Source organism: Alexandromys fortis, unplaced genomic scaffold (genome assembly GCF_014885135.2).
Source record: "Alexandromys fortis isolate MF-2015 unplaced genomic scaffold, M_Fortis_MF-2015_v1.1 scaffold_225, whole genome shotgun sequence".
NCBI classification, from domain to species: Eukaryota; Metazoa; Chordata; class Mammalia; order Rodentia; family Cricetidae; genus Alexandromys; species Alexandromys fortis.
The window spans coordinates 414,336-441,075 of NW_026068119.1; the positions used below are offsets into that span (position 1 = coordinate 414,336).

Here is a 26,740-nt window from a genome sequence, read left to right on the forward strand (position 1 = left end):
CCCCCCCCCCCCCCCGTACCCATAGGTACACGCCCTACCCACCCCCACACCAGGCAAAGGGTGGACTGACTGGAGTATCATGGAGTCCCCTCCTCTACCTTGGTGACAAATTGGAACGCTGATCCTCAACCAGGCAAGCTAGCCTTTGCTCACTCTGGAGACACACAGAAATTGGTCACACCCAGAGCTGACACCTGGACCCTTAGCCTATCTTTGGGGAGGCCTAAATGTCTTGAGGAGACAGCTCAGTGCTTCTGGCAAAGTTCCACAGAACCCCTGGAGGCAGATCTCCCTCTCCAAGCCAACGCAGAGATAGTCCTTCAGGAGACAACCGACAAGGGCACCTACTTTGGTGCAGGTACCAAGAAACTTTGCACCTGGATACCCAACTCTCCCTAGGTCCTAAATGGGAGACATGAGGCAGGTTAGATGAACCTTGGTGAAGGACGGTCCACCAGGAAGGGAGACTCCAGGCTAGAAACAGTAGAGGAAAGGAGAAGGACTTAGGATGTCTGGAAGTCAGCCAAGGACTCCGTTTTCCTGGTGGTTCAGAAAAACCTGAGGGGACTTTGGCCCCACCCGGGCCAGGTGATCCTGGAACGACTGGCGGCTCGGCCCACTGAGGAGGAGGTGCTGGCCAGCGCCCCAGGTAGCAGCCTTCCCGCACCGAACTAAAGCTGCCTCTCCCGAGGAGGAGGAGGAGGTAGGCGGAGTGACGGGGAGGGCGGGATGGGGGGGGGGGAAGGGAACAGCCGGATCGTGGGGGAGGGGCGACAGTGACATCACCGGGAGTCGGTTCTTAAGCAGCAGCCGGTAGCGCCGGGAAAGAGACGGACAGTTGGAGTGCCTTGGCGAATCTGAGTCCGCCGCAGCCGGAGAGCGGCTGTAGCAGCCGCCACCGGGTAGGAGGGGGCGAGGCGAGCCCGGGGCCACCAGAGCCGCTAGCTCCAGCTGAGCCGCGGGCGAGGACAGCCGCGCGGAGCTGGGCCGGGGCCGGGGAGGGGGGGGGGCGGGCCGCAGGCCCCTTGCTCCGGCCGCCGCTTGCAGACAGTGGGCTTTCGATGCTACCCGCGGCGCGCTAGGGTGAGCCTCCGGCCAGGCGAGCAGTCGCCGCCGCAGCCGCCGCCACCGGAGCGGCGGGCAGGAGTCTCGGGAGCCGCCGCCGCCCGGTCAGGCTCCACCGCCGCCCGCGCGCTCCCGGGCCCCCGACACACATGAGATTCTTCAGGCTCACTTTCAAGTGTTTCGTGGACTGCTTCTGACTGCGCCGCCCCCGCCGTCCCGCACCCCGCCCGCCCGCCGCCCCGTCCCCCGGCCCGGCCGCCCCCGAGGCCCCCGGGCGGGCCCGTGCTTTCGGGGCCCTCTCTCCAGGTGCCGCCGAAGCCCCTTGCCCGCCCGCCACCCTCAAGGCGCCGCGACCCCCGGCCCGGCCTCGCGGCCCCAGGGACCATGGCGAAGAAGAGCGCCGAGAACGGTATCTATAGTGTGTCTGGTGACGAAAAGAAGGGTCCTCTCATCGTGCCCGGGCCCGACGGTGCCCCAGCCAAGGGCGATGGCCCCACGGGCCTTGGGCCGCCCGGCGCCCGCCTTGCCGTGCCACCACGAGAGACCTGGACACGCCAGATGGACTTCATCATGTCGTGCGTGGGCTTCGCCGTGGGCCTGGGGAACGTGTGGCGCTTCCCCTACCTGTGCTACAAGAACGGCGGAGGTGAGTGCCCCCGCCCCTGAGCATCCCGGCTTCTCATCAAGGATCAGTACCCACCCCCAGCCTGCCACAGGCCCACCAGAGCAGTGGGGTGAAGTCCAGAGGGTGGGGAGGCCCGCCCAGAGCGCGTGGGGGCCATGGTGCCCCCTCACAGGCCAAGCACTCAGTGACCCAGCGCACCAGCCTCCACCCCCCTCACCGGTCATGTGCCTGGCAGTGGAGGGGGAAGCTATCAAGGAGAGCTTCCTGATGAACTGAGGGGGCTACTTCCCAGACTTCCAGCCCAGACTGGGAGTGATTGGCCACTGAGGTGGGAAGGGAAGGCCTGCCCCCAGTGGAGGGGACTCCGGGAGGTGAGGAGCCCTGCCTGCCCCCGTGGGTCAGGCACACAAGTGACACATTGTGTGCCCCCCCCCACGTGTGCACACAGGAACACACACAAACACAATGGGCCACTCTGTCCCTCCCCCACGCTCTCCCCTCCCCTCCCTTTTCTCTTCTCTTCCCTCCCCTCTGACCCAGGCTTGGAACACTTGGTGCTTGAGCCAGGCTTGGGAAGTCTGCGGCCTGGCCCGACTGGCGCCGCCACTAAACTGCATGCACATCCCATGCCCAGTTGCTGAAGCTCAGCTTAGCAACAGTAGTGGGCACTTGCCTGTCCTGGAACTGCAAAGCAGAACTGGATTCCTTGAGAGCTAAAGCAGCTAGGTGATGGGTGGGAAACTGAGTCCCTGAGGGAAGGCCTCTAGCCCAAGGTCACACACGGAAAGGATGCTGGGAGCAGGAGCCTGCCTGGCAAACTGCAGTTTAACTCCATTACTGAGTAGCTGAAAGAGCTGAGCCTGAGCAGAGTAGGGGGTCCTAGAGAGCAGTAGGGGGAAACAGGTCAGAGCTGCAGCTGCTCTGTTCTCCCCTCCTTGCTACTAGCCCATCTAATTACTGAAATCTTGCCTCCGTCCCTTTCCTTGTCTACTTTTGTCCTACACCAATACCCCCATTAGCAGAGCCTTGCCACCCACCCATCTTTCTCCTGTGACCCTCATGAGTACAAAGTACAGGGTAGTTGAGCACACTGCCTTTGAACAAGCCCCCAAGACTGAACACCCAGCCTGGAAAACACACGTGCGTCCGCGCGCGTGCACACATCCTAGCCATTCCATCCTGTTCTGCTGCCTGCCAAAAATGATGGTCTGCATGCATAAGCCTGTGTGGTTTTGATGCCTGTGAAGTCACCCTAGGTGGTGTCCACAGGCCAGGGACCCCATGGTACAGAGAATACTGTGCCTCCTCTCACCAAACATAGAGTAGATCTCCTGGGACTGTTCACCTTGAGCCTCTGAGTCAGTGACCACTCTTGCACTGATTCACCCAGTGGGAAGTCATGGGACTGGAGCTCTGCCTGTGCCTTCTAGGACTTTGGAAGCTGGTCTGGTCTGTGAGGCCTGGACAGCTTGGCTGAAGGGTTTGGGTTAAGTCCTTGCCTACTGTGGGAGCTCATTGGGACACATCCCGAGTCCACTCTATGCTTCCTCCACTAGGTGTGTTCCTTATTCCCTACGTCCTGATTGCCCTGGTTGGAGGAATCCCCATTTTCTTCCTGGAAATCTCACTGGGCCAGTTCATGAAGGCCGGCAGCATCAATGTCTGGAACATCTGCCCTGTATTCAAAGGTGAGCCACCCTGAGCCAATTCTCAGTACTCCTTTTTTCAACTACTGGGACTAGGGCAGGGGAACAGAGTATAGCTATGATCCACATGAAGAAATCTTGCCTAGGTAATACCCTTCCAGGCTCAGGAGAGAATCTACAGTTAACTTGAAGAGTCAGGAACTAGGGTGGAGTGGCAAGCTTGCTTTTTTAAGAAAAGGATGAAGCAGAACAGTTAAGCTTAGGGACAGGACCTGTTGGACACACTTGACTCACTGCAGAGGTCCTTGTCCTTGCCTTCTGTAGCTGCAGGGTGGCAGTGGGACCTGGGAAAGGGACAGCATTTGAAGCTGGACTAGCAGCAGAATATAGTAGCCACACAAGGTAGGAGAGGAGGGCTGTCTAGCACTGGGCTAGATAAAGGAGCTGAAGTACAGATATTAGTAGAGGAACACGGCAAATGTTAGCGGGAGACAGACAGGAAAGGTAGCCCACTGTTGGAACCCACAGTCGTGCTCCAAGTTTGGAGAAGCCTCTGGCAGGATAAAGGGAAGTAGAATACAGGGAAGGAAGGAGACATGCAAGAAGCAAGCTGTCAGGAACTCAGCAAGAATCAGTGCCAGCTCTGGAAAGGGAGATAATGGGGGTGGTAGAAACATGGCCATAAAGAAGCCCAGAATAAAAGGAAGCTTCTCACTCATCCTTAGGCCTGGGCTATGCCTCCATGGTGATTGTCTTCTACTGCAACACCTACTACATCATGGTGCTGGCCTGGGGCTTCTATTACCTGGTCAAGTCATTCACTACCACTTTGCCCTGGGCCACATGTGGTCACACCTGGAACACTCCTGACTGTGTGGAGATCTTTCGCCATGAAGACTGTGCCAATGCCAGCCTGGCCAACCTCACATGTGACCAGCTTGCTGACCGTCGATCACCTGTCATCGAGTTCTGGGAGTGAGTCGGGTGCCTCTGGGCCAAGCCCGTCCTATCTCATCCCTTGGGCTCTCTATATGTGGCCAAGCCCTGGGGCACATGGCCAGGGATGCAAAACCCACTCCTGGGCTTTGTCTGTCCCTATCCTCCTGGAGTGCCTAGGTCAGTCGTGGAGATTATAGACATTGCTCCTATAGCAACATGTCATTTGCCATTGCCCTATCATGTTGACCTGGCTAAGGAGCTGAGACTGCATATTTACAGAAGGTTGGGGTGAGGATGATCTGGGGTAGTCAGTCCTACAGATCAGGGCTGTGGTGAGGGAGGACCCATCAACTCCAAAGCAAATCCCAGTCACTGTGCCCTCTGCTGATATGACCCTCAGGTGCCCTCTTTTCTTTTCTACCCTAGGAACAAAGTCTTGAGGCTCTCTACGGGGCTGGAGGTGCCAGGGGCCCTCAACTGGGAGGTGACCCTGTGCCTGCTGGCCTGCTGGGTGCTGGTCTACTTCTGTGTGTGGAAAGGGGTCAAGTCAACAGGAAAGGTATAGCTGGAAGCAGGCGGGGGGGGGGGGGGGGGGGGGGGGGGGGGGGGGGGGGGGGGGGGGGGGGGGGGGGGGGGGGGGGGGGACAGCATTGCTTGGGAGGGACACAAACACAACAGGAGGTGACTATACTGAGGCTCAAGCCTATAGAGTAGACAGATCTATTGTCACCCTGTTGATGGGCATTATTTCTCGTAGCCTTCAGACCTGAGGGTGAAAGGTCAGGCCATACCTACCCTTCCCCATGTCCACCACTCCATCTCAACCCTTTCTCTTTTCTTCCGCCTCTCTCTGTTTATCCCTACTTATCTCTAGATGCCTAATCTTTGGGGCTCTCCTCACCTCTATGATCCTCAGGCCCCCCAGGAAGACTTCATATAGCCCTCCTTCAGAGGTTCCCTCTCAGGTTACAGATACAGATGAACCAACATATTAAAACTGCTAAGCCATGGAACATGGTCAGGTGCCTAGAGGGCCAGATTGCAAACATTCATTCCCAACAGGGTCCTCAACGGCTGTCTTTCTCCCTCCCTCTCCCTCCTTCCTTCTCTCTCTCATCACCAATAACACTGAGCTATAAAACCAACCCTGTCCTCTTGCCCACCTAGAATCCCTAGCTGCCATGGACCCCACCGCCCTATCAAGGATGCCCTGGAGTTTGGGACCACAGGGCTCTGAGGAATATGTACTTATTACAATCCCATGTAACATTGCCACAGATTCTCTCCTTGCCCATACTCCGCAAACCTTCCTGTCCTCATAGGCATGTCCCCACATGGACATACTGAGAAGCTGCCCATCAGGAGAGTTCACATTTTCTCACTCCCCATGGACTGATTTTCCTCTGTATACATTAGATGTGCCTAGGGACCCTCACCTTGGAATGCCATGATCCTGTCTCTCCCCTCCTACAGCTGACTAGTGCCTGCTATGAGGCTGCCTGGGCTCCAGGCTGGTCCGTAGCTTCCCTGGGGATGATTGGTCATTTAGGAATAGAATGAGTGCTACTGGCTTTCCTCACCTAAATTCTGAGCATGACTGCAGTTTGGGGAGACTGTGGCCACTTAAGGGGAGCAGGGGTTCAGAACCTCTCTGAGCACCCTGGCCCCCTAGATCGTGTACTTCACTGCTACATTCCCCTACGTGGTCCTTGTTGTGCTGCTCGTGCGAGGGGTGCTGCTGCCTGGAGCCCTGGATGGCATCGTCTACTATCTCAAACCTGACTGGTCAAAGCTGGGGTCCCCCCAGGTGAGGAAAGGTGCTTTATGACAGCAAGACTGGGGGCACAGCCTGTTGAGTAGGGTCCTTTATGACTCTGATCTTTGCCCATCCCTTCCAGGTATGGATAGATGCCGGGACCCAGATTTTCTTCTCTTATGCCATCGGCCTGGGGGCCCTCACAGCCTTAGGCAGCTACAATCGCTTCAACAACAACTGCTACAAGTAGGCACCCGCCTCTGCCCTACCTGCCCTGCCTTGCCCTGCCCTGGAGCAGTGGGGTTGCCTAAACCAGAACATTCTGCCCCTCCACCCCCAGGGACGCCATCATCCTGGCACTCATCAACAGTGGGACCAGCTTCTTTGCTGGGTTTGTGGTCTTCTCCATCCTGGGCTTTATGGCCACAGAGCAGGGTGTGCACATCTCCAAGGTGGCAGAATCAGGTGAGCTGCCAGACCTCAGCCCACCTCCAGACCTGCAGAACTACCCTGATGTAGGGCATGCACAAAAGCATTCTAAAATGTGACAGACGAGTTCAGCTAGCTGTTGAGATGGCTCTATGCAGGTGAAACAAGGCTGTTCTCTGGAGCCAGGAGGGCCTCCTGCCACCTACCTCTAAGGCTGCAGGGTGTGTCTTCATAGTTGTTGAGTACTGGAGATAGAAAAGGAGCTGCTCCTTCAGCCCCTGCTGTGTCACCCCAGGGCAACCAGAAACTGCCATGGCTGTTTGAGCCCAGGGAAAGTAGTGTGAGTCAGGAGGTCCTGCTAATATGGGGTGAGGCTACCAAGGACCACAGCCTTCCAGACTATTGGTGTGAGGTACCTGTAGGACCTCAATGGGTCTAGCCATGCTGAGGCACAAATAGCCCCCAAGTTTTTATTATCTGGGGGATGGGCATGACCTTGAGCATCAGGGTACTCAGGATGGTGCTGAGGGCCAGTCTCACCCTGCATCTTTGCACTCAGGGCCTGGTCTAGCCTTCATTGCCTACCCACGGGCTGTCACACTGATGCCTGTGGCCCCACTCTGGGCTGCCTTGTTCTTCTTCATGCTGCTGCTGCTCGGTCTGGACAGCCAGGTTTGCAGGAGCTCTAGGGCAGGAATGGGGTAGGGGCTGGGGGTCACGGGGCTTGGCACATTGGGCAAGAGATGCACGGGGACATGGGAGACCTGGGCCTCAGCTGCCCTGGACACAGTTTGTAGGTGTGGAGGGCTTCATCACCGGGCTACTGGATCTCCTCCCGGCCTCCTACTACTTCCGTTTCCAAAGGGAGATCTCCGTGGCTCTCTGCTGTGTCCTCTGTTTTGTCATCGATCTCTCCATGGTGACTGATGTGAGTAGGGTAAGGTGGGCTACTACTGTCAGTCTCCAGCCATGGGCCATCATCCTTCCTGACCTGGCTCTGTTCTCCAGGGCGGCATGTACGTCTTCCAGCTCTTTGACTACTACTCAGCTAGTGGCACTACCCTGCTGTGGCAAGCCTTTTGGGAGTGTGTGGTGGTAGCTTGGGTTTACGGTAGGTCAGGGTGAAGGGCTGGACTAGAAATTGTAGGATGGAATGGAAGGGGTACTCTCCAACTCTATCCTTCCCATCCACCTCACCCTATTCCAGGAGCTGACCGCTTCATGGATGACATTGCCTGTATGATTGGGTACCGACCTTGCCCCTGGATGAAATGGTGCTGGTCCTTTTTCACCCCATTGGTCTGCATGGTAAGACTGGGGAAGCTAGGCAAGTGGGGTGGTGTAATGGGGCCCCAACGACTGAAGACACGTGTCCACACAGGGCATCTTCATCTTCAATATTGTATACTACAAGCCGTTGGTCTACAACAATACTTACGTGTACCCATGGTGGGGCGAAGCCATTGGCTGGGCCTTTGCACTCTCTTCGATGCTGTGTGTGCCCCTCCACCTCCTGGGCTGTCTCCTCAGGGCAAAAGGAACCATGGCAGAGGTAAGGTCCCTACCCCACTCTTTCCTGGGAGGGGCAAACGGTCATCCAGAAGCACAGCCAGCTCAGACTACAGAAAAGCTAACCTATCATGACTTCATGTGGAACCAAGGAAGCAAGGCCCACCTCTCACTTTCCACACAAGGGTCACTTAACCCTGCTTCCCATTGTAGGAAGCATGACCTGGAAGGGTGCCTTAAGAGAAATGGACCTGCCTTGGTGGCAGGTAGCAGAAGCTATTGCCATGGGGTAGAGCAAGTGACTCATGGGAGGCTGGCTCAATGTGCTCTCCTCTCCCACAGCGCTGGCAGCACTTGACCCAGCCTATCTGGGGCCTCCACCACTTGGAATACAGAGCTCAGGATGCAGATGTCAGGGGCCTGACCACCCTGACTCCAGTGTCTGAAAGCAGCAAGGTTGTCGTGGTGGAGAGTGTCATGTAATAGGCATCCCAGCTCACATCACCAGCTCATCCTTTGGTAGCCATAGCAGCCCCTGCTTTAGCCTCTACCCATCCCACCAGGGGGCTTGCCTTTCCTTGACAGTTCGGGGGTCTGCCTGGGGGGGAAGGGGAGGAAGCACCATGAGTGCTAACAAAAATAACTTTTTCCATTTTTAATAAAACGCCAAAAATATCACAACCCACCAAAAATAGATGCCTCTCCTCCCCAGCCCCCAGCCACGCTGGTACTTGCGTTGCTTCCAGGTCCCACCTCTTGTCCTTCCTCTCAGTTCCCAGGACCCACCTCCTAGCCCTGCCAGCCCCACCTGCCTGCCTCCTAAGCTCTGCTCTGTACCACACCTTCACCCAGCAAACTACAGTGGCAGCTTGGGGAACAGGAGAGGAGGGAAAGAATAAGGTGGACAGGAGAGTAGGCAAGAGAGGGACAGTGGAAACAAGGCAAATGTTTCAGCTGGATTAGACCCCTCTTCCCACCCCTATTCTAGAAGCTAGAGAGCCAGTCAGCAATGGAACCTTGTGTTCTTGCGCCAATTGCCACCATTATTAATTAACTGTATGAGCTTGGGTCTGAATGTGTGTGTGTGTGTATCTGTGCACGCATGTGCGTGTATAGAAGATGTGTAGGTCTCTTATCTTTTAGTGAAGGTGAATACCAGAAGTTAAACAGAGCCTCTGGGCAAAGGAGGCTTGTATTTTGCACATTTTATAAGAAAAAAAAACTGAGAGTGAGACTTCTGCTTGTATATTTCTAAAAAGCCCCAACCGTCCCCACCTTACCACTCCTGTCCTTCACATCCCCACCTTTCTTTTCTGACCCTAGCCAAGGAGTGTGAATTTATACTTAACTTTCATAGGCAAAACAAAAGCTTTAGGCTGTTGACTATGTGAGTCTGTTGTATGGATGTTTTGTATGGTCTCCAGCTGAAACTGGAGTGGGTAAGTGGGAGCCTCAAGGGCATCCCCACACTATCCTTTGCCCCTAAGCCTATGGGGTAAAAGGCTACTGCATTGTCCCAGGGATCTGGGTCTGCTCACCTGGCATGCTCAGGCTTGCCCACACCCTGTTCCTGGGCTGGGTATGATTGCAGGGATCGCCCAAGGAAGGGATCCTGGGCACAGCTCCCACCTCTGAGCTAAAGGCTGATGTACTTTTGACATCTCAAGTCTTCCGTAGCAGCTTTTAAACTCACATCTATGTCCTGTCAAGCCTGAAATAGCCAAGTAGCCCCTAGAAAGGCTTCCTTCACACAGGGCTAGACTAGGCCAGGGAGATGGGGCTGGGTAAGAGTACAGGTTTGGGGACATTCTTACTGTGCTAAAAAAGCCACTGCAAACATAGCAATAAAAACACTTCATTTTCCAAAACTGGCTCCTGCTTCTGCTTCTCTGGAAGATGGATAAGGTGGGGAGATAGTTGTGGGGCCTTCCTCCAGCTCCAACTCGGCATTAGGTAAGGCCTAGTGTGAGGGGCTCTACACCTAGCACCATGCCAGAAACTGGAGTGGGGAAGAAATGCAGGAATAAAGCCTCAGTCCCCCAGAGTGAAGAGCATGGGGTGACATAAGTTCAATAGGAACAAATACAGCAGAGAAGGGAGGCTACAGCCAGGAGTTGCTTGCTCTAAGAATCTTACCGAACCAGGCATGATAGCTTGTGGCTGTAAGCCCTGCACTTTAAAGATCAACAGAAGTGTGCTCCTGAGCAAGTAGCTTTCCAAGATCGAAAAGTAAAGGGTACACTGGGAGCACAGACAGTAAGATGTAACTTTGATCCACGGACTAGGGACCGGCATCTGGACCTGGTTTGTGGCACCAGTTAGTGGGGTAGAGGGGGTTCTTTGGATTGGGATCTACTTTGCTGGCAGGGCCAGAAGGGGCTGTAGATGACTACATGATGCAGGACTGAAGAGTCAAGACAAACACCAGAGATTTGGCTTGAGACACAGGATGAATGGTGCTGCCAGGTCCTGTGATGACAACTGGGAGTTGGCTTTGGGCATGTCTTGTTGTCCAAAGGAAGATCTCTGGTTGGCAAATGGACACAGGAGTTTGCAGTTCTAGAAAATCTGGCCTGGAGCTAAAACTTCTGAAGTTCTCAGCTGGGGGTAGAGCATAAGTGAGTACAAAGGGAGACTCAGCCTGGCTGGCCAACAAGGATTAAGATGGTGCTATAGTTCACTGTGTAGCAAAGAGATCGTGGAGACTTGGACAAGAGTGGTCTTGGGCCACATACAAAAACCTCACTAAAAATTGCAATAAAAGAAGTCAACAAGGGCCAGGTAGCAAACCTATCAAATCAGCTACTCAGGAGGCTAAAGCAGGAAGACCAAAAGTTTAAGGTCGCTTATGCTGCAGAGTGAGTTCAAGGAGTCTAGTAGCTAAGGATATGATCCATGACAGAACCTAACATACACAAGGCCCTGGTTGTCAAAGGTGTGGAGCATGGTAGGGTGGTGAAGTTAGCTTAGCCTGGCAATCCCAGCTATTTGGGGAGCTAAGGCAGGGGAATCATAAATTCAAAGCCATCCTGGGCAACATACGGATTGTTTCAAAACATAAAAAGAACAGGAGATAGAGGTCAGAAGTAGAACACTTGCCTAGCATGTGTAAGACCCTAGGTCTTACAATGAATAGAAGAAGGGAGGAACCCAAATATACATGAATGAATTCAAGTATGGCTTATTCATAAAATATAGTATTACTTAGCCTGAAATAGGAAATTGAGATATATGCTACATGGGTGGCCCTGAAGGACATGATTGGTGAAATGAGCCACTTACAAAAGAACATTGTATGATTGTACTCACAAGAAATTCCTGTAACAGTCAAATCCATCTCTATGGATGATGAGTACCAGGGGTTGGAGTTAAGGGAACATGGTTTAATGGAGACAGATGCAATATGGGGAGATGAGCACTTAATTGTGATGTCCAACTGCTTAAAGCCATCAAACTATGCACTTGAAAATGGTGAAGATGTGTAATGTGAATTCTAATTGGTCTTAATAATAAAAACATGGAGCCAGATACCAGGGTAAATGCTGAAAGATCAGAGAAGCAAAGGAGCAAGCCACTAGAGAGAGAGAGAGAGACTTCTTACTTCTACGGATCCTCAGACAGAAAGGGTGAGCTCCTGTCTCCTCCTGCCTTATATCCTTCTTTCCACCCAGCCATAATCCTGTCTCAAACCCCGAGTGGCAGGATTAAAGGCATGTGCCTCCCAAGTACTGGGATCAAAGGCATGAGATCCAAAGTGCTGCAATCAAAGGTGTGTGCCACCATGCCTGGCCTCTATGGTTAACCAGTGGCTAGCTCCACCTTCTGATCTTCAGGCAAGCTTTATTTATTAGAGCAAACAAAATATCACCACAAAGAAGTTTTATGTGTTACAAGTATATGAATTTATGTTTTACCATAATATAAAAAGGTGATACAAGACAGGTCTTGGAAGGGTGGGACGTAGTGCACAGAGGTCAGCCTCTGATGAGTATGTTGTGCCACAGGAGAAACCAGACAGTCCTAGTTCTGTTATGTGCAAAGTGGTTGTGTTCTATGCAGAGCAGGAAGCAGGCATCACCTGGTGCAGGCTATAGCCTCCCTGTCCCCTTCTTAGCACTCTTATTCAGTTTATTTCTTCACAGACCCTGTGCTCTTGCCCAGAGTGCTACTCCCAATCTCCCTCTTGCTCTCATTCCTAAGTCTCAGCCTGTTATCTTCAGCTGCAGAAGATCTTCTCAAAGTCCAGTAGATTTTTCCCAGGCCCTCGTACCAGTCTCTCTCTCTCTCTCTCTCTCTCTCTCTCTCTCTCTCTCTCTCTCTCTCTCAACTAACTCCACCCATGAGGAGCTTAGAGTCTCAGGCTTTCTCCACCAAGTATCTATTCTGGATAAGAACCCTAGTGGGGGTCACACTAAAGGCCTTCCCAGCAAACTGTCACAACACCAAATACAAAAAATTGGTAGCATCACAGAAAGGCAACTTCACAGAGTTCACTGTGTGCTTCACTGGATGCTACAATAGATGGGGCCTATTTACTCAAGAAATCAGCTTTTATACAAGGGTTTAGGAAACTGAGACCAAAACGTTCAAGCAGAGTGAGAAAATAGAGTGAAGAACCATCAGACAGGCTGTCCCAGGAGCTGGGCCAGAGAAGAGAGTGGTCAGGGTTGGAGTAGAAAAGCAGGAGAGGTGATCTGGACTTTAGCCTTCCAAAGCACAGACAAGCAAGCTTAGGGAAGCCCAAAGTAGTCCGGAACACTTCCTGGAAAAGCAGACTAGTCCTATGCCTTGGCATAGCAACCAGAGGGTGTTACCTCTACCCTCACGGGCACTGCCTCTAGACTGCTGGGAAAGGGGCAGCCTCCTTACAGGGCAGCCATGCTTTGAGGATGGGTAAGAGTGACAGGATGCTTGGGAAGGCAGCTGCTTGGCCTAATCCCAGACAGAAGTAGGAACACAGTTATTTGTCAACTTCTAGCCAATATCAACATCTTCGGGAGTCACTCCAATCCCAAAAGACACTAACCAGCTCCCACAATCCCTCTTTAGTCTTCTTTAGTCTTCACAGACAGTAGGCATAGCACACACCCTGAGCAGGAAGGCTAACAGGGAGGATGGGGTGACAAGCATCTGATCAGGAACAGGCCCTTTCTTGTGCCTTGTCGGAGGGAAGCTTAGCTGCAGGCTGATCTTGCTCTAAGGAAGTAAGCAATGAGGGCATGGACCTGTCAGAAAAACAAGTCAGTGCAGAGGCAGGACCCCATCCCATCCTGTAAATCTTCATAGCCAGTGCGCAGTAGAGAGACACAAGCACTCTGCAGTCCCTTCTTGATTGCCTTGCAGCCCCTCTCTACAGCCTTGTTCTGCCCTAGCCAGTTCTAGGTCACTGCCAAGGACAGTCTCCTCTCCCAGTCAGCATTAGTCAGAGGTCACGCTGTAAACCTTCAGGAGGGGGTTGGGCAGCGAATGACTGGTGGCGCTCTGCCACATTCTATCTGTCCCAAATGTGATGAATAGGAACCCAGAGAAAGCACCAGGAAGTCCTGCTGGTTTACCTGGCTTTCCAGACAGTTACCAGCTCCCAGGGAGGCTGACAAGACAGACACTCCCTAAGAGCCATAAAGTAGAGTTGTCCTGGTTGAAGCGGAACAAGAGGGGGAAGAACAGGGGCAAAGAAAGCAGGAGTTTTGAGGGCAAGCGTGAGCCTGCTCTTCAAGGGCTAAGAACAAGTCCAAGGAAAGGAAGAATGTCACACTGAACCTGTGCAACCTTCTGGACACTCTTCAGTTTTGAGAGGGCAGAAGCAGAACCATCCCCAAAAACTCAGACACAAACAGCTTGTAACCTAACAACATTTATTGTCCTCAGGATAAAACAGTTGACCTGCCTCACAACCACCTTAAGGACATACAGCAAAATAAATGGGGCTCAACTGCAGGCCAGGTCACAAGTGCTCTTCTACACTTCTAGGACTGGAAAGTGCCCTGGCCAGGCAGGACCATGGCAAATTACTCCAAATGAGCAACAATCAGGTCCCTTTTGGTTTGATGGCAGGTGTGTGTAAAGAAGTCAAAATAATGATCTGTAAGCTGTGGGAAAAAACTGGGGAAGTAGAAGGGGATAAACCCAAGTACCAGAGGGAGAGGGTAAGCTCTCAGTAGTAAACAGTGAGCACGGATCAGGAGGAAGCCAGTTGCAGGGAGGGGGAGAAACAAGCCTTTACTCCTCCTTCTTGTCCGAGGGACCACGTACTAAGGCCTAGAAAAGGAAAGAAACCCCAAAGAAATAAGTTAGCAGAGCCTAACCCCAAGCCCTTGGGCCTTTAGTATTATGCCCCCAAACACTTGGTTCTTCTCTCCTGTTAATAGCAAATACCCAGGCAAACAAGGTACCCTACCCTCAACAGTACCCAAAAGCTTGCCAGGGTGAGTGTATCAGCCCATCCATCCACTAGGGAAGACCCTGTACCTACTGCCAGGAGAGGATTGGCAGGACCTCAGGGAACTGAGCCCCATCAGGTACAGTGGCAGCTGGAGGTGATAACTTCAGCTCTCTTTTACTACAATGAGAGCAGAACCAAGACCTCCTCTAGAGCACACAGCAGACCACCAACCTTTAAGTTCCAATTTGGGGCCTTTCCACCATTGTGTGCTACGCACTGGTGTTCTTAAAACCCAAATCCTTAGGGGTCAGGAGATAGTATCTGTCATAAAAGCGTGAGGACCTAGGTTCAATCCCCAGAACACATAAAAAAATAGGTAAAGTAGAGCATACTTGTTATTCCAGAGTTGGGAGACATATGAGGCAGATCTCTATAGCTAGTCAGCTTAGTTTACTTCAAAAATTCCAGACCAATAAGAGATCCTGTCTCATAAAAATAAGCTGGATAGCTCTTGAAGAGTGATACCAAGGTTTTCCTCTGGTGTCCATAGTCATGTGTGGACATGTGCATGGACACATAGACCCCAACCCCCAAGTCCTTTCCAGATGTCTGGTATATTCTGAGGGCACAGGGACTCCCTGTGGGGCTGGGCTCTCCCTCTAACTCACTACCTAATGCAAACCAAACAAATCTAGGAATATCTATTTGTCTCCTTCCACTCATCTTCCTGACCACCTAAGCTTCCAACTATACCTGGAGTTGTGAGGCTAGCCTAAAAACTCAGATCAACAACCAGAGCCTACCAGGTGAGGCACCCTTTGAAGCTTTCTCCTCACTTGCCAAACACTACTCCCCCTGCATCCCACAGGAGAGGTAGCTAGAACAAGATCCCTACTTATTGAAGGGTTTTGTTTTTTGAGATAGGGTCACAGTATCTAGTCTAGAATGACCTAGAATTTTCTCAATTCTCCAGCCTCAGCTTCCTAAAGTACCGGCATTTCAGGTGTGGCCACCACACCCAGCTTTCCCAAGCATGTTCCTGATAAAACCCCTACCACAGCTGGTAATAGCCTAGAATGATAAGTACCCCCTCTTTAAGGGCTTGTCACTGGATTTAAGGTAGTAAGGGCTCAAAGCAGAGAGAGCCAACCTATTGATATGAGCTGCCCTTAGTAGGTTCCAGCCCAGCATCTAGTACCATGCCATACCTCCTGCATTAAGGGTTGTAGCAGCTGAGTCTGCCCACACTTAGCAACAAAAGAGGCAGCAAGGGAGGGCAGGAGAGCAACAACACCAGTAAGACATCTAGACCTACTGCAAGGCCTATAGAAGAAGCAGCAGGCTCCCCAGCTCCCCTAGGAACTGTGCTGCAGGACCCTGGCCCAAACTCTAACCCACACCTACAGGTAGGGAGACAATGACCTGCAGCTTGGCGTGCTCTTCCAGCAGACGGTCGTACTCCTTGGTAAGACCCTCAGACTGCTTCTGCATGGCCAGAGCCTCGTTTTCAGCTTTCTCTAGCTCTGGCAACGATACAAATAAATACAGGAAGAAATTAAAAGACTAGGATTATGTAAGAAAAAACACCTACCTACGAATAACATGGAAAATTGTTCTGAATCTGTCTCAAAAGAGGTTGTACAGTTTCCAGTGTTTGTTAATGTCTCTGCCTTCTATGTCTTCCACTAGAGAGGTGAAAGGAAGGGAAGACCCAAAAGGTACACAGAACAAAAAGTCAGAGCACCACCCCTATGAGTCCCTTCAATAGAGGGATGTTAATGGTTCTCAGGAGGGGTGACCTTTCGAATGGCCAGGAGTGAGAGGCCATGAGCAAAATCCCAGCATTAAGTGACAGTGATACCTTACAGAGTATCAGTGGCCAATGTCTACAGTGTTGAATGTGTCTGGACTTAATGCAGGAGAAGGAAAAGAGAAGGGAGAAAGGGAGCATAGACCAGCATAGACCACACAAATTCTTCCTGACACTCCTTTTGTTCTCAGCTCCCAAGCATCCTGGGGCCCCCCCCCCCCCCCCGCCTGCCTGTCTTGACAAGAAACCCCTAGTAGGCACTACTAAAGCATGCACAGCAGCTGCTAGGGCTTCTCCAAAGCCCTAAACCACTAAAATGTTCTAGCCGTGAGCTTGCTTAGTCACATTTGGGTGTAAAGGTGCAGAATGCTATGTTTGTTTCTACCCAACTCTAAAGTTTGCACATGAAGTATACTATTAATACTTGATACAAGGGGGCAGCGGTATGCAGGAGTGTAACAAGAGGGCAATCTCACTTTTCTTGCTGTTGGCCAGCTCATCTTTTAGCTTCTTCAAGTCATTCTTCAGGCTCTTGTTCTCCTCTAACTTCACCTCAGCACTCTCAACATCCAACTTGCCTCCGTCTTCGGCAGCTCCCTAGGGAGAGTGAAGGTGAAGCATCTCCAGACCAGTGCACTCCTTTGAACTGTACTTCCTCAAGCTACCTCCAACAATTACTTGCACTTTTGGAAATGTCAAGACAGAACTGACCACTATAAGCTCCTACGCATGGACCAGGCTATGGCTAGCTGCTGAGGAAAGGAGAATAGCCAGTAGGGCACCTGCTGCAAGCTCATAGGCCACACACTCTGCCTACCCTGGCCCCTAGACCTACCTTCCCACCAGTAAAGCTCAACTTGCTGTCACCTGGAACTCTCTGCCCAGATAACCTAACTACTCTTATTCCTTCTCTTCCTGCAGCAAATGCCCCCAAAATTTGTTCCTATCCACCCCACCCATCTCCAAACCATCACTCTCCTTCCTAGCTTAACACTTCACCTCCTCTTACAGACTAACAAACTGGTCTCTGCTTCTTCCCTAGTACCAAGGGGTCCATTAGCCCCATGTTGCTGGAAGTGTTGCACTGACAGCTAACTTCTGAAGAATAAGAAGTCCCTGCTTCCAGAAGATCTATTCTCATCAGAGAAAACTGCAACTGGCACCAGCATATGGATACAATAGTAGTATACCCTCTTCCTCTACTGTGCCTCTACCAGCTAACAGAAGGCACCAGACTCACCCCAGATTCTTTCAACAGGCACACCCTCCCCACTAAAAACTTCCTTTATCAGGCAACAGCACTCTCACATGGGTCCCAGCCTAATAGTGACCCCTGTGGACCCTTAGAAATGTGGTTCTAGAAGGCAGACTTGACTCACCTTCTTAAGCTGGTCATTCTCCTCCATGTATTTCTTGGCCGCCTCACTGGCACTTTCTGCTTGCTTTTTAAAGGCTTCATTGGAGGCCAGCAGTGTGGCCTGCTGGGAGATGAGAGTTACCAGGCGTCTAAGTAAGCTGCAATTGTTTACAAAAAGAGGGAGAAGTAAGAAGCACGAGAGCAAACGGCCTGGCAAGAACGCTTCTTGGCTGCTACCTGTTCAGACTGCCTCCAGCCTGGACCTGGCAACACAAAGTGTGGCCCAGGAATTGTCCTCTGCCACCTCCCCCAAACAGTTACACTGGGCTCTGGGAAGTATCTCAGGGAGGGGTTGGAAACAGAAGCACACCCAGGCATGGCCTAGCTATACAGAAAAAGATCTTAAACCACCAGCACTTTCCAGGTAAGGGCCTAGATGTGCTAGACAAGCCTCAGCACTGTTTGCCTCACTGCGAGGTCAGGCTTGCCTCCCTAAGAGAACAATGTCAGAAAAACAAATTTGGGTACTTCCAACATGCCAAGTGAATTTCTCATAGCTACTTTATGAGGTAGTTACTTTTGCTACCCTCATTTGACAGAAAACTGTGGTTCATCAGTATGAAGCAATATATCTAAGATAAAGAGCCAGAAATTCATATAACTATAATTCCAATTCCCATCTACCTGCATTGAAAAACATTCTCTCTCAGCTTCCAAGTCCCAACATGAGTAGAAAAAACTCTTCTCCAAACCCCCCTCCCAAACACATCTTACAACCAGCTGCCATAGTGTAGCTAGTATATAATAGCATTCAAACTGAGGTTGTCTTTCGCTACTTGGAACAGAGAAAAAGCAACCAGGACACAGGTGTCTGTTGCCTGTCTCAAGCATCTGGAAAGGTAAACAGATAGCAAGTGGGGATAAGCACCGGTCCCTGAACAGTAAGACTAGATAGAGGACAGAAGGACTTGCTACAGTCTTGAGAAAGACACTGCTCAGGCAGCCAAGAAAGGAGAGTACTTTCCCACATGTCTCGGAAAGTCTAGCCACAGCACTTGGAGTCAGGCAAAGTGCATGCAGAGGCCTGGGGAAAAAGGAAAAAAAAACATGCCTGATGCCTGTTCCAGGGCACTTCAACAAAAGTGCTTGCTCAGAGGAGCAGCAGCAGCCTTGGTAGCCTATTCCAGGGCTGGCCTCTCTGGTCCATGATGCATTGGCACTCTGTCATTCCACCTACAGCCTGGGCAGGCAAGGGAACCAGAAACACAGAGCTCTATTCTCACCCTCAGCCCAGGCTCTGCAGGGCTCTAGAAGAACCCTTTTTGGGAATGCACATGTGGAATAGAGGGGTCTTGTAGGTCTTGCTTTGGGGAGACACTCCGAGGGGTCTCCGGTGGCACAGTGAGAACCAGGCTGTTGACTCCTGGCAGGAGAGGAGAGTTTCCAGTGACATGTGCTCGCTAAAATTAGCGGCCCAGACCTCGTGGCCTAGAGCTCAGGTTTCCCTGCCTCAGCCTCGAGCTGCCCACCAGCCTGCCCCCCACTGGGCTGAGGCCCTGAAAGCAGAAGAAGTTACCAAGCACTCCAATAGCCAGCAAGAAGTCATGGGCCTGACATACAGTGATCAGAAGTAACAGAGAAGCCAAAAAGAAAAGCAACTCCCAAAACAGAAGCTTCCTGGCTCCCGAACAGATCTCTAAAAGTTTAAGAAAGCCCACTCCATATCTAGAAATGGCTGGGGGGGGGGGGGAGACACCAATGCATGCCACCTAATGGTAAAGATGGGGTCCATGGACACTTTTGGGTCCTAGCAAAGATGAGTGAGTAAAACCAAGGGTTCCCACTCCTACCTGGACAGGCAGATAGCTGCTAGGGAGTGTCCACAGCTATCACCCCAGGGGTAGATGACACAACCAGAAAGGCAGTACTATTAGGAATGACAACCACAATGCAACAGCTATCTTCTGTGCTATCCAAGGCTTTCCTCAGATATTGCAAACTAGGGTTTCCTAGATAGTTCAGGATACCCACAGAAGATATACCAGATATACCAGGATACCCAAGCATAAGATCTTGGACAATGTCTGCTCACAATTCTGGCCTTTGGTTTCCAACCATTAAGAAAACAACAACAATAACAATGAGGTCCGGATCTTCCTTCCTCTGGCTGTCATGGACACTTCTCACTTCCCTACCAGAATGCCCTCGTTGGCACCCCTAACATACACAGTGCAGTTCTTTCGTACCACCTGTGTTGGAGCTATGCCTCTAATCCATTCAAGGCTGATTGGGGGTCATTTTCCCTTGTATGTTGCATCTCATGCCCTTGCCTACAATTTCTCCTCATCAACTTTCTCGCCATTTCCAGTTACATCCATCTTCTCTCCTTCCCACTTATTCCCTGCCCTTGCATCCTCTAACCACTCTTGAATTTTCAGAGGATATGCACTCTGTAACATACGCTGCTACTAACAGGCCACTTTTAAGATGTCTGCCATGTTCCTCAAGTGTCTACTCTGTACTCTAGATTTTCCTCCAGCTAACTTTATCTCCTAAAGTGTTTATCTGCTACCAGACTCACAATTAAACTACCTACTAAACATCAGCTTCTGATGTTATCACAAACACTCCAAACACAGCCTGCCAAGATGGGTCTTCCCTTACTCCATCAGAGGGCACTGCCAAGTGTGTTCCTGCTGTACTTCCAAGCATGTAAGCTGTCTCGGACTCTGTCCTCCTTGTTCCTGACCCCAAGTCACTATTCAGCGCTTTCCATAGCAACTCTAGAGAGGATACCCTCTAGTCATCCCACTGCCAGTGCCTGGTGCCTCTTGCCTACTGGCATCTGTACAGAATTCACATTCACCACAGAGCTGACAAATTTGACTCGTTTCTCCTCTGCTTGACCCACTGTATGGAAGTAATGCCAAGCCATCACCATCCTTTAAACATGCCTCGTTCTACACATCAACCACCATATTCTTTCTTAGCCAGTTCAACTACCACCTCCCTTAGGAAACTCTTGTTGCGGAGGTACCCTCTGATGCTCCCACAGCAGCCCCCAGTACACTCCAGGCTCTTGTATCCACTTTCTCAGGATATTCGGTTATTGGATTGCCCTATCACGCTACAAATACCTTAGGCTGGTCCTATAGCAGCCATCTCTGCTCTCCCAGACCAGGTACAATAAAAAGAAACTTTCCAGGTGACCTAATTTCATTCCTGGGACAGGGGAAGGGCCGTGTTTGAGGCTGCTTGTCAGGTCCAAGCCTGCCCATTTTTTTCTTGCAAAACCCATGTCTATCTGGCAGCCTGGCACTGGGGGAGGGGAGGAGGACAAACAAGCTGATACAGCATTTACCACACTATCTAACAAAAGAGAAGATAGAACAAGCAGCAGGGGTGCTGGCTCACACTCTTTTAGTGAGCAAGCTGGCTGAAGTGGAAGCTGAGAAGCTACATGGAAAACTCAATTCACTACCTCAAGCTCTCTGCCCTCCTCCCCAAACCTTAGGGCCCCAGCAAGACAGATTAGGCCCTTTCCAGCATTTGCCAGCCTCGGAGTGAGCTTTCTGGAATATTTTACTGCTCTTTCTCACACTGAGCTAGCTACGCATCCAGATCCCACTTGCTAGTCAACTCTCGGGCACTGTCTTGAGGCCCCCAGAACTGAGTGTGGTATATGGTGAACAAGGACAAGCTTGAGAATTGCCGTACTCTGATCCTAAAACACATCAGCCTACAGAAATCAGAAATGACTACTTCAGGGCCTCTACTCCTGCCGTGTTATCTATCATGCATTGCTTTGTTTTATCTTCTGAACACTGTTACATTAACTGTTCATACCTACTCACTTTTTAAAAAAACACAGGTAAGATGGGGGCGCACGCCTTTAATCCCAGCACTTGGGAGGCAAAGATAGGCAGATCTCTGTGAGTTTGAGGCCAGCCTGGTCTACAGAGCTAGTTCCAGACAGCCAGGACTGTTTCACAGAGAAACCCTGTCTCAAAAAACCAAACAAAAATAAGAAGCATAAGTAAAAACCAAAGAGTCAAAGAGAATTTCTCAAGGTCTAGGGTACTCATTGACAACAGCTCAGGGTTCAGATTAACTAAATCCAAGCATAGACATGAAGCCCAGAGAACAACACTTAACGGAATACAGATGTGTCCTTGGCACCCAAATACCTGAACTCAACTTGGTGTTCTTGGTAAAATATTCTTGGATGCTCAGCAGGGCTACAATGCTTTCATAAAAGACCGAGTAAACAAGAGAAGGCAAGAGAAGCTGAATCTCTCTCTGGCCTCTAGAGAAACAGGCCAAATACATCAAGTAAAGAAACATGGCTCACAGGGACTTTTCACCTATCTGCCTCAGTGAGCAAACAGGAGAAAAACATGAACAGGAAATGGAAAAAGGACCAAGTCCAATTGAAAAGTCCCATGATGTGGCTCAGAAGAGCCTCAGCTGAGAAACCATCCCTTCAGACATAAGTTGTATATCCAAGTTCTTCTACGCTTCAGCCCCATGCCAAGTAGAGCCCTGGTGTCACAGTGCCACCTGCTGATTTTATGCTGTTACAGTCTAGCATACAGTCTACAATGTGGCATGGCCAGGGGATACTCTGAATATGTCTCAATTATTGAAGAAAAGGTGAGATGGCTACCCTGACAAGGAACCACAACCAGGAGATGCCAAGGCAAGACCAGGTGAAGCGAGTAGTACCAGAGTTTCCATTGCCCAAGGTCTCTCAAGCTTAAGTACCAGCAGCCATGAAAATAAGGAAGATATAGGGCATCAAACCAGCCATGCTCCAAAAGAAAAACGGTGTAACACTCAAGGCTCTCCAAGGTGACATGTCAGAAAGATCAGGGCACAACAGAACAGGAAAACTAGATAGAGCAATAGAACACTTAGGGGAGGCTCCTGCCAGTGGACACAAAGGATAATGGTAACTCTGTTGTGGTTCTAACTTTGGCCTAACAGAAACCATGCCCGTCCATGGGTGAATGTCCTTTACAGCTCCCAAACCTCTTCCTCTTTCTGGAATACACTCAGTCCTGACTGTCTGTGCCCAGTAGCTTGCCTGCCTTGTCCTTCCAGTGTGCTCTGCTGTCCCTATCCATGAGCTGTTCGCTCAGAAGATTCCATATTAAGCAGTCCACAGAGTTCCCTTTCTTTTTTATGGGGGGGGGGGGGGAAGTTGTTTTTGAGACAGGGTTTCTCGGTGTTCTGAACTAGCTCTGTAGACAGGCCGGTCTGGAACTCACAGACATCTGCCTGCCTCTGCCTCCTGAGTGCTGGGATTAAAGTAACGTGGTATGCTACTTCATCCAGCCAGAGCTCCCTTTCTAGCCAGTGACCAGGTCCTCACATTCAATATGCTTGAGAGCAGACTATCCCAGCTGCCAGAGCCTCTCACACCACCTCCTGATGTGGGACAATGCTCTGTATTCTGTCAATTATATTTTAAATAAACACTGATTGGTCAGTAGTCAGGCAGGAAGTTTAGGCAGGACAACCAGCCAGGAAGTAGAGGTGGGTCAATAAGAACAGGAGAATTCTGGGAAGAAGAAAGTCCTAGTCTACAGTCGTGACCCAGCCACAAAAGAAGCAAGATGTGACTGCCTCGTCGAATAAGGTACCAAGCCACATGGCTAACACAGACAAGAATAATGGGCTAATATATGTTATAAGAGTTAATAGGAAGTCTGAGCTATGAGGCCAATCAGTTTATAACTAATGTAGACCTCTTTGGGACTTAACAATTGCAGGAACTGGGCAGGACAGAAACCCCGACAACAACATCCTTCCTGACTCCTATTACTGCCTTAGTTCAGTCACCTGCATTTCTTGTGATGATTTTTCACTCCTAGAGTCTCCTGCTTTCCTCCAACCCATATACTCTTACAAAAAAAATCTTTTAAATTCATGAAGCTGAACAGACATAGCACTACTTAAATAACTGTCCACCACTGAGAGATCTTGCCCTTTGTCTCTCCTGACCCATCTACCCCACTCTATCAACCAGGGACTGTCCAGCTCCTCCCGGTGAAGTAAGAACACAGAAGGCAGGTAGGCTGCCCCAATACCCCCCATCTACTGGACCCTGCAAGTTACAAGCCCCACCCTGCCCCCAAACACGCCTATCCTCCTACAACCCTGGTGGAAGGCTGAAACAAAGCTTGCTATAATAGAGGACCAAGAGGTGAGTGACCAGTCACCTGGTGGGACACCCCACTCTCTAGGCCCTCCATTCAGGGCAAAATCCTGAGACCCTCCCCCACCTGTCTCAGCTTCTCTGGCCAGCCAGTAAGAGAGTTTCCTGTAGGTAGGCTGCCCCAATACCTGCCCCCAACCACCCGACCCCACAAGCTACTAGCCTCATCCCACCCCCAAACTTGCCTATCTTCCTGCAACTTCAGTGGAAGTCTGAAACACAGCCTGGTACTACACAGAGAGGACCAAGAAGTGAGTGACCAGCCACCCAGCGAAACACCCCTCTCTCTAGGCCCTCCATAATGAAGCAAAACTCGGGCCCCTCCTCCACCTATCTCAACTTCTATAGCCAGATAGCAGGTAAGTTTCCTGCAGGTAGACTGCTCCAACACCCCATCCCATACATCAGACCCTGAAAGCTACAAGTCCCACTCCGCCCCCAAACCCTCCAACCCCCCACCCTCACAACCTCAGAGGAATGCTGAAACACAAACTGCAACTACACAGAGAAGACCAAGAGAGGACTCTAAAGCACAAGCTGTGAGTACACAGAGCAGACCAAGAAGAGAGCGAACCAGAAGAGAAGAGCAAGAAAGCAGGCTAAGAGAGACCTCAGTGGCTCCCTGAGACACAGACAGTGACAGTATAGAGCAAACCAAGAACAGTTCCTAAAGACACAGACAGCTACTGCAAGGACTGAACCAAGATGCAAAGACACTGCTGGCACCAATGCAAGAATTCCTCCAACAACCTAAAAAGCAACGTGGTAACACCAGAACCTAGTGGTCATACAACAGGAAGACTTGATTATCCTAACCCAGAAGAAGCAGAAGAAAACGATTCTAAACTTTTATGAAGATGGAGACCTTTAAAGAGGAAATGAAAAACTCCCTTAAAGAAATGAAGGAAAAGACAAACAAAAAATGGAAGAAATTAATAAATAAAGACCTCAATATAAATCCGACCACACTGAACCTGATAGAAGAGAAAGTGGGAAGTAGTCTTCAATGCATGGGCACAGGAGACCACTTCCTATGTATAATCCCAGTAGCACAGACACTGAGAGCAACAATAAATAAATGGGACCTCCTGAAACTGAGAAGCTTTTGTAAAGCAAAGGATACAGTCAATAAGACAAAAAGGCAGCCTACTGAATGGAAAAAGATCTTCACCAACCCCACATCAGACAAAGGTCTAATCTTCAAAATTCTAAATAACCCAATTAAAATTGGGATACAGAACTAAATAAAGAATTCTCAACAGAAGAATCTCAAATGACCAAAAGACACTTAAGGAAATGTTCAACATCCTTAGCCATCAGGGAAATGTAATTCAAAGCAACTCTGAGATACCGTTTTATACCAGTCAGAATGGCTAAGATCAAAAACACCAATGACAGCTTATGCTGGAGAGGGTCTGGAGTAAGGGGAACACTCATTCATTGCTGGTGGGAATGCAAAGTTGTACAAACACTTTAAAAATCAGTATCATGGTTTCTCAGAAAATTTGGAATCAACTTACCTCAGGATCCAGCAATACCACTCTTGGGCATATACCCAAAAACTGCTCAATTATACTACAAAGACATTTGTTCAACTATGTTCATAGCAGCATTATTTGTAATAGCCAGAACCTGGAAACAACCTAGATGCCCCTCAACTGAAAAATGGATAAGAAAATGTGGTACATTTACACGTTAGAGTACTACTCAGTGGTAAAAAAAAAAATATATCTTGAATTTTGCATGCAAATGGATGGAAATAGAAAATATTATCTTGAGTGAGGTAACCCAGACCCAAAAAGATGAATATGGTATGTACTCACTCATAAGTGGATACTAGCTATAAACAAAGGATATTGAGCCTATAGTTCATGATTTTAGAGAAGCTAAGTAACAAGATGAACCCTAAGCAAAAACATATATAGATCCACCTGGAAAGTTGAAATAGACAACTTTGTCACCTAACAAAACTGGGAGCATGGGGGGTGGGGGAAGAAGGGAGGGTGAGAGGGGAAAACGGAAGAGGGGGAAAACTTGAGGGAATGGGATGGTCGAAATGGAAGAATAACAGAGATGAGAACAAGGAAAGAGATATCTTGACTGAGGGAGCTATTATGGGGCTAGCAAGAAATCTGGCTCTAGAGAAATTCCCAGGAATCCACAAGGATGACCCCAGCTAAGACCCTAAGCAATGGAGGAGAAGGTGCTCAAACTGGCCTTGTCCTGTAGTCAGACTGATGATTATCTTAAATGTCACTATATCAAGAAAATGTCCTCAAGGGGGAAAAAGTCACTATAAAAGCTTCATCCAGCAACTGATGGAAGCAGAGACAGAGACCCACATCAGAGTACTGGGTTGAACTACCAAAGTCCAGTTGAAGAGTGGAAGGAGTGAAAATATGAGTAAGGAAGTCAAGACCATGATGGGTACACCACTGAAACAGTCTACCTGAGCTATAATGGCAGCTCACCAACTCCAGCTGGACTGGGAAGGAACAAGCATAGACCAAACTAGACCCTCTGAATGCGGCTGACAGTTGCATGGCTGGGGCAGACTGAGGGGCCACTGGAATTGGCACCAGGATTCATCCCTACTGCTTGTACTGGCTTTTTGAGAACCCATTCTCTTTGGATGGATACCTTGCTAAGCCTATAGTCTTCGACCTTCCCCAAAGCAATGAGTCTTACTCTCTCTGTGGAGTAAATGGGGGGTGGAATGCGGGACGGGGGTAAGTGGAGGGAATGGGAGGAGTGGAGGAAGTGGGAACTTGGATTGGTATGTATAACAAAAAAGTTTTAAAAAAATTTAAATTAAATTAAATAAAAGAACACAGAAGGCAAAGAGAGAACAGGGGGCAACACAGACATCCCAAAAAGGACCAGGAAACTCAAACAAGGTCAGATTAGCTAAGGCATAGAAAAATGACAATTGAGAAACATTTTCCACTGATTAATATTATATATATGTGTGTGTGTGTGTGTGTGTGTGTGTGTGTATATAT

The 26,740-nt window shown here is 50.1% G+C and overlaps 2 protein-coding genes across 3 annotated transcripts in view; one reads left to right on the forward strand and one right to left on the reverse strand.

The window, feature by feature from the left end:
* Positions 1-801: 801 nt before the first annotated feature.
* On the forward strand, positions 802-9,837 carry Slc6a8 (solute carrier family 6 member 8). 2 transcript variants are annotated; one of them, XM_050125089.1, is made up of 13 exons: positions 802-1,711; positions 3,247-3,378; positions 4,062-4,311; positions 4,702-4,834; positions 5,948-6,082; positions 6,174-6,277; positions 6,372-6,496; positions 7,020-7,132; positions 7,251-7,388; positions 7,469-7,571; positions 7,668-7,768; positions 7,842-8,012; positions 8,312-9,837. In XM_050125089.1, exons 1-13 carry the CDS (start codon positions 1,450-1,452, stop codon positions 8,450-8,452), a joined length of 1,908 nt encoding a protein of 635 aa, XP_049981046.1. In that variant the 5' UTR covers positions 802-1,449; the 3' UTR covers positions 8,453-9,837. The 2 variants fall into 2 exon arrangements, with proteins under 2 accessions (XP_049981046.1, XP_049981047.1); XM_050125090.1 differs by lacking the exons at positions 7,020-7,132; positions 7,251-7,388; positions 7,469-7,571 and having other exon boundaries at positions 809-1,711.
* A 3,970-nt stretch (positions 9,838-13,807) lies between these two features.
* Positions 13,808-26,740, reverse strand: part of Bcap31 (B cell receptor associated protein 31) — a 37,907-nt gene continuing 24,974 nt past the window's right edge. Inside the window, exons 6-9 of the mRNA XM_050125098.1 lie at positions 17,541-17,676; positions 16,638-16,758; positions 15,774-15,874; positions 13,808-14,227 (exon numbers count right to left, since the gene is read on the reverse strand). Coding sequence (XP_049981055.1) covers positions 14,189-14,227; positions 15,774-15,874; positions 16,638-16,758; positions 17,541-17,676 — 397 coding nt within the window. The 3' untranslated portion in view covers positions 13,808-14,188. The remainder of the gene's footprint in view (positions 14,228-15,773; positions 15,875-16,637; positions 16,759-17,540; positions 17,677-26,740) is intronic.

Excerpts from the sequence above, each read along its gene's own strand:
- Slc6a8 (XM_050125089.1), top strand. The coding sequence starts at position 1,450 with ATGGCGAAGAAGAGCGCCGAGAACGGTATCTATAGTGTGTCTGGTGAC. Across the intron at positions 7,572-7,667 it reads GGTGGTAGCTTGGGTTTACG|GAGCTGACCGCTTCATGGAT; the intron begins GTAGGTCAGGGT and ends ACCCTATTCCAG. Across the intron at positions 8,013-8,311 it reads CAAAAGGAACCATGGCAGAG|CGCTGGCAGCACTTGACCCA; the intron begins GTAAGGTCCCTA and ends CCTCTCCCACAG.